The following is a 10749-nucleotide window of genomic DNA, read 5'->3' as shown; positions in this document are numbered from 1 at the left end:
AGACAGGGCACACCGAACCCAAGCTGCATTCTCCAGTCCCTACTTCTGCCCCTTCACCAAAGGGGGACACACAATCACGTCCTGCCCCTGAAAGCACTGCCAACCCTTTTCCCAGTATGCAACACCTGACCAGGCTGGACGATTTGTGGCTGCAAGGAGGGAAAGGGTCAGTGGAGCTTGTGCGAGCTTCTGACCAGTTGCATCTTTCTGATTTGTGCCCGTCTTGCCAGGGAGCTGGGGCTTTGCCTGGGTGCCCAACCTAGCCACGTGGTGGTTGGATGACATCTCCTCTTGCTGTGTCCCTGAGCTGTTTTGGTCCCTCAATCCACTGCCCTAGGAGAAAGGAGCTCCCAGGGTCTTTGCTGGGAGGAAGGACTCCCGGTGAATGGGGGTGCTCTTATCCCATGGGGGGTTTAGATACCAGATACAAGCATGTCTGCAGGCTAACCTTGCTTTACTGTGTTGTGTGTGTCTGAGTGCAGATCCTGAGCCTCCTCGCAGCTCAGGTTGGATTGTTTCAGACCCATCTCCACAGGAGGGAGCAAAACGCATGAAGGCTGCAGGTTGCAGGCACTGTATTGATGTAAATAACAGGTTTCAATTTGTCCCGAATTCCTGGCTGTTCTACCCTAACCCCCCCACGTTAGCAGCTCAGTGCCTGGAGCGCTCTCTACCTCTGCATTTTGGGAACCGAGCAGCACTGGGCCTGAGCCTCAGCCCTCACGCTGCCCATTCATCTGAAAAATCATTGATTTCTGACTGTGCCTGACATTTGTCATATCACGAAGCTAAGCTCTCGCACAGCCCCCGCGCCATTGCAACAGGGTGCCTGAGGCCTGCACACTTAGAAATCAATGCAAAGACATGTTTGCAGTCTTAGATCTTACCAGAAAACGTCGGCTCAATTTTTATGCTCAATTTCAGCCTACTTAAAAAGTCCGTGATACATGCTTGGCCCGTCTTCTCGCTGTAACATCAGGCTGTACGTTATACCCATCCTAAGAGATTGGATAATTTGATTGTGTGTATATTGAAGCAATGCGACCCTTGTTGTAAGCGTTCTTCTATATAGCTAGCATATTGCAACTCGGATGGTGAAATAGTTTAGTCCACGCTTGCTTCCTTCGTCTACTGATCAAAAATTTCTAAACAGCATGACCACAAGTAGCATCAAAACTACTCCAGTAAGCTCGAGGGAGGGGAAGAAAAACCGCACGCCGCACACGTGGAGACTAGCTACTACGAAGAGAACGTTTTATTACAACACTTCATTCAGCTAAGTCCACGTAATAATACATACAGAAAAGTGCAAATTCTCAGTCTGCATTTATAATACACCCTAATATCTTAAACGGAAAAAAAAAGATATAGGATAGGTAACAAAGACAGGTACAGATCTGAAACTCTAAGGGTCTACATCAGGAGCACAATGCTACTTCAGATATCATGGGTACTATTAGAAGAATCAGCTACTGAGCATGCAAGGGAAATAGCTGAATATGGACCTGGAATCAGGATTAGGCTTTCAGTATCCAGGCTTCACCATGTCTCCTTCCCTTCATTGGAGCAGGAAAAGCTCGCCTGCTTGTAGCAGGTGCTTCTTGAAGTCATTCAGACTTACAGGCACCAGGAGTGCTGATAAAGGGAGGAACTTAAATTTTAGGACTAATAATTTCCCTTTTAATGGCAAAAAGATTCCCCAAGTGGCAAGAACCAGGAGCTAGGCTTGGAAAGGGGGCAGGAGGAATCCCCCTTGCTGGGGGGGGACTGCTGATCTCAACCTGTGACCCTCGCCATGCAGCTGGGGTTACGACTGCTGTGCTGCACAGTGGTGTGGGGAGCGTAGCTCTGCTACACAAGCTTCACACACCACCCTGCAATGAAACTACGCTGGCTGTGTCTTGGGCCCCCCATGTATTACATCAACCGATCGCCTCCGTATCGAGAGAGAAGCGTCTTGGCAAATGATCCTACCACCACAGCCACAGGCATTTCCTAGATGGTGTCACAGCGAGCAGGTTGTCCCTGGTGAGGGCACGCAGGCACCCTGTGCTGTAATGGGCCTCTGCCCGGCCAGTTTTAGGACTGGGGCTCACAGCTTTAGGCGCTCAGGGGTTACTTTGCTACTGTGACAGCAGCAGCTTGGCTGTGCCTGAAAGCAGCAGTGACTACGCCAAAGCTTGTGCTGGTGCTGGAGCTTCGAGGCCACATCTGCACACAGTGAGGGTGTTTTTCTGAAACACCCCTTTGGGATCAGGGGTGCCAATCTGAATGCTCTGATGAACACCACAGGAGGGTAGCAGTCTGGCACGTGTGGAGTGGTATGAAAAGGGACTGGTCCTATTCAAGTACTGCAGAACCAGGGCTAGCAGTGTTATAATGGCATCCTGCCCGCAGAGATGCAGGGACAGTTGAAAAACCAGTCTCGATCAGCCCTTTGCGGGTACGGGGACCCTCACACATTACTGCTGTCCCAGGCTGAAACAAAGTTAGCTGTATCCTGCATCCTCTGTGCTAAGGGAGAAAAGGCTCTCTTCGGAGCCCACAAAGGAAAACTGGGCAGCTTGCTAAACTCAGTGCAAAGCAAGTGAGTTGCTGTTAATGGCTTGGAAGATCGATCGAGCGTAGAACTACTTTATTCTGGCTCCTGCCCTGGGCTGGTTTCCATTTATTAAGCTCCTACATGCTCATGCACAAAGGCCTGAGGTGCCACAAACAGCTTTACATTTAACGGGGCATTCAGCATTGGCCTGATCTTGTCGGCCAGACCCCAGTACGTGATTCCCATTCACACTTTACTGGGTCTAAGAGTGAATTCTGGTGGGTTCAAGGAGGTTGAGGAGAGCTTAAAATTAACTGTATTCTATTTATTCATTCCCAATTTGATGGCAAAACAACACACCCGGTGCACATAGAGCAGGGGAGTAAATTCTGCTCTACAACCGACTGGCAGGTTGTCCGCGTTGCATCGCTGTGTTGCTTCCAGGCAGGAGGACCTACATTCAGGAGCTTTCTCTATCTGCTCCTGCCGCAGCTAGAAGTACTGCCCAGTTATGGAGAGCAGCAGTGTGAACCCCACTTGAAGTGATCAACAGGTCTTGATTTTGTTTCTACTGAGTGAACAGAACATCCTGTCCTGAATGAGATAGGGGCCTAGACGTAAGTACAAAAGGTGTATTATAAATATTTGAAATTGGCTGGCAATTCCTGTGCTACTGGGGCCATCTCCTAGTCCCATGGGAGCCAGGGGGATTTTGCCAGAGAACTAGAATGAGACAGGATCAACCCCTCCGTATGTAGCAGTGCAAAACAACCCTCCCCCCACCCTCAAACTTATCAAATGCCAAACACAAATCACTGGCTGTCATACAGCTGCAACATGAGGATTTCCTCTACACAAACCCATTATAAAAACAGGAAAAAGCGGAGTCAAACATCAAGACGAAACCAGAAGGGGTTGATCAGCTCAAGGATCGCTCCCCTTCTCACACAGTGAAAACAAAAGCTAGTAAGAATAGTCCACAAGTCCAAAGCACTTGGAAGCACAGTGGCACAGCAAAAGTTACTCGGCAGCGAGGTAACAGAATGACATCATTTCACAGTAACAAAAGTAGGGAGGTGGTGATGCAAAGGCAAGACAAAGGAAAAGTCTTCCTCCAATGGAATAGTATGGATACGTCAAGCATTACAGAGACATCAGTGGAAAATACTGGTAGCAGCAATTTGAACAGCAATAATTATTATACCCTTAGAACACATTCATCCTGGAGTCAGTCGCCGACACTCCCAAAGCAATACTACTTCCACGCCGTACTGCTCAAGGACGAAGGGAGGGGGGTGAGCCTGTGAATTAAGAGAACCAGATACTCAACTTCTCAGATTTGTTAAGGCTCAGCCCCCTCCATGCCCCTACCACCCCAATTTTTAATCTTTTAAGCATTTAAGACTATATGCACTAAGATGTTTCCATCCTCTATTAAGCGGATGAGATCCAGACCACACTTGGCTAATGGGCTCCTAGGGAAGTAGATTTGAATGTCTATCACAAAACAGCTTTCTGTTGTGTTTAGGACATCCAGCTAACTGAAAGTGCAGCCCTGGGGCCTGATTTAAACTGGGAGAAGTGCTCAGCTCTTTGCCAGAGGCACTCAGTTTTCATCAAGCATCGGCTACGCTGTATGCAGAGCTGGCCAACCACATAACACAACGCTATTTGCTTCTTCTGCAATGTTTAGCTTTGTTCATGCCACACCAAAATGAGTTGTTCTCTTCCGAATTACTAAATAGATTAAAACCCCAGAGCGGTTTGAACCTACTGCCTGCGAAATGAATGGCAAAAATTCCACTCACTTCAGCAGGGCCCGAATCTTTTCTTCTATGGAAATTCAACACCAAGCGGCAAGCTACAGAGGATTTTCTCCCATCTCACGGGTACCTCCCGCCATGCCGTGCAATATATCATGAGCGCTCAAGATCAATTGCTTTCACCCATTTGCCTCCACTACAGCAATCAAATATACAAAAAAACAACAACAAATTACCCTTTTTGGCATTACAGACATTTCACTCAACGGTGCAGACAGCTTGGAAATCACTTTTCTCTTGAAATAAAAATAAATAAATATTGCTTGTAAATAAGAACTTGTGCAACACAGACAAAACTTCCTGCAGTATGCGTACATTCATATACAACTAAAATACTTATTTACGGTCATAGTGCAAAGCTTCGGTCAGCATGAAATATCCAATACCCGCACAGATACACGGTACTCTTTACATCCGCCTAGCTGAGAAACATGTGGTGCCATTCTGCACAGCCCTCTGAAGTCCAGCTATAAGGGTATAATAAGGTGGAGGACACAGTCAAAGATTTAGCAACAGTGGCAAAACATTGGTTTAAACTGAAGTGCCTCTTGGGCTACATAAACGTGGCTATACACCCATTTAAAAGTAGCTTCACCAAAAAAACCCGGAGGAGTCTTATAGCCATGTTTAGGCAGATGAAGTACACGGGTGTTTTCCGTGTCTATTTGATCTAGTTACTTATTTTAGGGCCGTATTGGCTAGGAGTCCAGAGCATGACTATCCTTATTGTGAAAGGTTTATAAATCAGTGATTTAGCGGTCGATTTAGTGACCATCATGATGTGGCACCAAAGGAACAGGCTAAGCAGTAAACCCTTTTTCAGGTGTTAAAGGAGCTTTCCAAAGCCATCCTACATTCAGAACATGAAAGGCATGTTTTTCTTAAAGGCTACTTTAGCGTTTTTAACTGGTCTCAACTGGGATTAGCAGTATCAGGTTCCAGGCAGAGCAGAAGGGACCAGTTGTTAATTATAAGTAGTAGCTAAAAAACTTACAATAAAGTGATTGTATAGGGAGGATAGGGATGCAGACACCACAAGGGGTTGGCCAGCAAGTAAAACTGTAAACCATGAAGAGGAGAATGAGTAAGGGGGTCATTATTCACAGCCCCAGTCTCATTTCCCTTAGTTCCCTTTCTCACAAATAAGAACAGTACAGGGACAGCACAATTTAAAGCAGTTATATGGAAATTCCCCCAGGGTTTAAGTCTCTGTATTCCCAAGACTTCTTTTTAAGTCTGCCTTTTAAAAAAACCCCAAAACCCCACATGCTTCTCATCTCAGATAAGGACTGAGATTCAGAAAACTGGAGGATGTTTATGAAGTGGATGAAACCTAAATGGATTAACATCATGCTCAATAGACCTTTGGGGGCTAGAATGACTAATTGAATCCCAAAATATAGTCCAATTTCTCTCTCACGTGGAAGCCCTAGGAAAGGCACTGTTAGACCAATCAAAACCAAGCTGCAAATAGCATTGCATGGATTGCCACTGTTGTTTCACTGTCAAGTAAACATTTCCTTAAGATACACACAGGAAGAGATACAATGCACCAAGAGCACCTTTGATAACAGAAGGATATTTAAATAGCTACAAATTATACTGTAACCACTTGCCTAAACTAGAAATCCTACTTAGGAACTCTATTTTATCATACTTGGTAAATTAAGACCTGTAACAGTAGATGATACCTACACTCACACCACAGCTATGAAGAAGCAGGCTTCTTTTGTCAGTCTGATGCGATCGCTTATTCCCTTCCGACTAACAGAGCTTTCTGATGTAGTCTTTCAAACCAAAAATTGCTAAGGTATTTGAAGTTAGGTGAACATGAAACCCAACAGGCTCAGGCAACCATAGGGTTTAGCTGTCGTGACCCTTCTGGAGTCCTTCGTTTTAAAGTTAATTGCTTTCCACTAATGCAAATGTGTTTTTGGTCAAAAGAACAGGAAAACAACATCAGCTCCTTTCAAATCAGTCAGGCAGGCTTGCCTTTTTGTAAGAAAACTGACAAAAAGATGCTACTTCTTTATAGGTCTTAAGAATTTAGCCAGTTAATAACACACACATATATTAAATGAATGCTAAATGAAGGTCTTCTGTTCTTGGTTTCTTTGTTCCACGTGATGCAGTGCAAGGAGTCACTTCTTTAACCAACCAGAAGCAAACTAAACAGAGCGCCAGATCAGTCCATTCTTACTGGGCTCAAGGAAATTCTCAACCAAAGCTTCAATGAGTTTCTGTAGTTGCTCTTCCAGAAAGGTTTTGTCACTAGAGGGAGGACATACGAGAGGACACGTTAGATTAATACCGACCTAGCCAGAATGGCAGCTCTACACTAACGCTGCATTTTAAAAGCCCCCGCATTTTCTGCAGAAGCTTCTTGCCATTGTTTCAGTTTTGATATTTCTCCTTCCTGGATTCCAACACTTGAGAAGTTTGGTCTGTTTAGCTTCTCAAAAAGAAGCTTAAGGGGTGACTTGATTACAGTATATAATTACTGTCGTGTAGATCTATTACCATCTGCTAAAGAGCTTTAAGCAGAGCAGACAAAAGCCTAAGAACCAGTGGCTAGACTCAAAGCCATACAAACTCAAGTTAGGTCTAGGCTTTTGTTTTAAACAGTGAAGGTGAATATAATCATTGGAATAAGCTAACCAGGGAAGAGGTGGCTTCTCCATCTCGTGGTAGCTTCAAATCCAGACTGGATGCTTCCCCAAGGCATGTTTTCAAAACACAAAAGCAAGTTATTGGGAGTAAAATAGGTATATGTGGGAAAATGTGTGGCCTCTAATACGCATGCCAGACCAAATGATCGAATGGTCTCTTCTAGCTCATATGAAGAAATCTAGTTTAAAGAAAGCAGCCAGGGAGCCAAAAGTGGACTACATCCAGCAGGACGGACTGCTTCTTGAGATGCACATCGCTCTCACCTGATTCCCACTGAACTTTACACTGTCACTGGAATTGGGGCTAAACCCAGTGAGTGCATCCACATGTGCAATTAGCACGTAGCAAAAAAAGCCAGTGCAGTTGGCACTGGAGTTTATTTCTCCTGGGGGCAGTGTTTACATGTATGCCTGGGACTGCAGCAGGTTGAGCCTGGGAGGAGAAGCCCTGGGCTGGGAGCCCCCAGGGTCAGCCTGCCTGGCCAGGGCTGCTCCACCCTGGCTCAACGTACTGCAGAGAGGCTGGCTGGGGCACAAGGGTGCTACAGCGTGGGGCTAGCTAGCAAGCAGTCCCAGCATTGTAACACCCTCATGCCCCAGCCAGCTCCGGTCACCATCCACGTGTGTTTCAGCATATGCAGCTACTCTGCTGTAGGATAGGACTTGTCCCAGGCAGTACTATCCTACAGTAGTTAATTAATTGACTGCACCCTAATATGGGCACACACGTGGACAGTGAGGCCTTACTGTAGAGCAAATTAGTCTGTTCCGCAGTAAAGCACACATGTCGATACACCCTGTCTGTTTTTATGTGGCAATGGGTGGTACTCATTTCAAACTGCTTTGGTCACCTTGTACTAGAGCTAGAGAGGCACTGCTTGTTCTTTACGTCACCCCTTGAATACAATATTTAAACATAGAAACAAGTAATGCATTCCAGTTGCTATTCTGCTTCTGACTGTGACAATGAACACTGCTGCTTAAAAGGCTGACTTGTTACTTAACCTTGTTACAACAGAAATCTATTAAAAGACAGTTCATTGCAGTACCTCTCTATATGTTAATGAAAATCTGTTAACTGGAAATTAAAATATATCTCCAGATTTGGAGACCTCACAGCAGATGCTCAAATCTGAATTTAGGTGCCTTAAGTAGTCATATTTTGCACATACAACGTATCCATAGCTCCTCTTGCCCCTGTGGGGCACATGTGGGCATATGGGCACTTAGCACCCTGGGGGAAAAAAGTGAAAAAAAAACAAACCAAAGTGACTTGTGAAGGCCTGTTCAACTTGGAAAAAACAGAGGTGTTAACAGTGAGTAATGAGATCACGCTGAATTTATTATTTTTGCCAGAAATTTAGACTCTATAAGGGTTTGTGATGACCCCCTTCCCTCCCCCCAATCACATGAGGTTCCACGAACAAAGCCACTGACTAAATTAGCTTTTTGAGAAAGGGGGAAGAGACAAATCAGGATGCCTGCTGAAATGGGAAGAGTGCCACGCAGGGCAATTCAAAGCTATGATTTCATTATCTGCCAATGTAAAGGGTAGGAACTCCTGAAACAGTGGATTGTGTCCTAGGCTGGATCCAGACATGCAGGCACATACGGTTTGTGGCACCGCAAACCTCTTTGCAGTGCCACAAACCGCACACCCGGCACATTAAAATGTGCCCCGCACTGCAAATTTGCAGCAAGGGGGCGAAATTTTCTATGAGAAAATCCCGGTAGCAAAAAAAAGCCACAACAACCCCCCAGCCAGAAAAAACAACCAGGCAGCACAAGCCACAGGAGTGTGCGCTGGCAGACATGGAGGTTTGGTCCTCCAGGAAGACACTGGCTGCCACTCAGAGCATCTCCCCACCTCTTTCTGTCCGCCAGCTGCTCCAGCATGCTAGGAGCCGAGAGGAGTGGGGAAAACGGCTGTTCCCCTGAAGTGTGGCACGTTCCCCTGCATCAAACCCCACATGCAGGGATGTCTGCAGCAGCAAAAAGCAGCAGTACAAATTTGTGCCGCTGCTATTTTTGCTGCAGCAAATGCATGCCCCTGCATGGGGGGGATGCGCCCCAGCTGCTGGTTGATGTTCTGGTCAGTAGATACACAGTTTGACTGAAAAGAAAAGCCCTTCACTCCAAAAGAAATGGATAAAAAGTTATTGCAATAACAGTCGCCTGAATCTCATCTCTCCAGTTGCTCTACTGCTGAGGCAATTGCACTTTGTGGTCAGGTGTGTGCATGCCACTGGCAATTCAGAGTACTCAATCCCCATCCTGAACCCCATTTCCCATGGGGAGAACTCTTCCCCCTTTCCCTTTGAAGAATGAGGGCCCCTGACATATGTCCACTTAATGGCGCAGTGGGATCTGATCCCAAATCCCAACAATCATGTATCCTGCCATGCCACCCGTGCATGGTGGGAGGTGCGATTTTGGGACTGGACAATCAGATCTCAATCATGCCATCACTATTTGATGCTGCAGGAGGAGCCAGGGATCATAACCCCAGCCTCCCTTTACACTGGCCAGCTGGGTTCTGGCCAACAATTAGCTGATTGCTGGCTCTGGCCCAGGTCTCAAGCAAGCTCCAGTGCAGTCACAGGGCCAACCATCAGCTGACTGTCAACCCCAGCCATAGATTCAATTTAAGGTGCCACACAAACCAGCAATTAAAAACTTTCTGCATTGTATATGGAAAGTTTTCATGAATCGCTCCCCATTTTATGGGTGCACGTGTAGCACTTTGCCCATTTATGTCACAATGAGCACATTAATCACAGTATAAATGTAATGTGTAGAGAGGGCCTGAGTAACATGCAGGGCATGTAGGACATGGTTTGAGAAGTAGGGATGTACACCCACTACCCTACATTTGGAAATATGGTGCATTCAAGCAGAGAGGAATAAAGTGCAAAGATGTCCAACTCAGCACATCTAATACAACAAAGGGAGGGAAAACCTCACCTTTGTCCGGGTGGAGCACACATCTCCGCATAATACTTTATCTTTGGTTCAGTTCCACTTGTGCGGAGAGTGGCAACGCAGCCGTTCTGAAACGTGAAGGTGATCATCTGACTGTTCTTACTCGCAGGCAGAACCTAGGTGGTAGCAACAACAGCAAGAACAGTTTAATCCAAACATTCAAACACACACTTGCCACCTAACAACATTCAGTTGTATGCAATACATGTTATCTGCAACCCCGCATACAAGTGGCCTATAAAAGCTGTTATAGGGTGAATGTATTAATCACATATAACATGGTATATTCCATGTTAAAAGGGTGTAGATAAGATGCTTACTAATTAAAAAAAACCCAGAGCAATTTTACCAATAAGGCTAATATCCTTTAGCTTTACCATCAGTCCACTAACCACAAGTACTATCGTGTTCCTGAACTATAGCTAAACTAACTCATGGCTTTTTTCCACTTATGTTCACAACCTGAAGCTTCATAAAGCAATGCCTATAACTACTATGCAAAGGTGATATCAAAGCTTGCCATGAAGTCCTATTTCATAGATTTCATAGACATTAGGGCTGGAAGGGACCTCGGAAGATCATCAAGTCCAGCCCCCTGCCCAAAGGGCAGGAAGTCAGCTGGGGTCATAGGATCCCAGCAAGATGAGCATCCAGTTTCATCTTGAAGGTGTTCAATGAAGGCGCTTGAACCACCTCCGGTGGCAGGCTGTTCCAGACCTTGGGGGCTCGGACA

General features: G+C 45.8%; 1 protein-coding gene across 1 annotated transcript in view; it reads right to left on the bottom strand.

Moving 5' to 3' along the window:
* Positions 1 to 1237: 1237 nt before the first annotated feature.
* The window catches only part of LOC102383748 (glucose 1,6-bisphosphate synthase), a 31868-nt gene continuing 22356 nt past the window's right edge, over positions 1238 to 10749 (bottom strand). The window contains exons 12-13 of the mRNA XM_006036685.3: positions 9999 to 10132; positions 1238 to 6636 (exon numbers count right to left, since the gene is read on the bottom strand). Coding sequence (XP_006036747.1) covers positions 6534 to 6636; positions 9999 to 10132 — 237 coding nt within the window. The 3' untranslated portion in view covers positions 1238 to 6533. The remainder of the gene's footprint in view (positions 6637 to 9998; positions 10133 to 10749) is intronic.

This window comes from Alligator sinensis, unplaced genomic scaffold (genome assembly GCF_000455745.1).
Source record: "Alligator sinensis unplaced genomic scaffold, ASM45574v1 scaffold1381_1, whole genome shotgun sequence".
Lineage (NCBI taxonomy): Eukaryota > Metazoa > Chordata > Crocodylia > Alligatoridae > Alligator > Alligator sinensis.
This window is presented reverse-complemented; position numbering and strand designations above follow the sequence as displayed.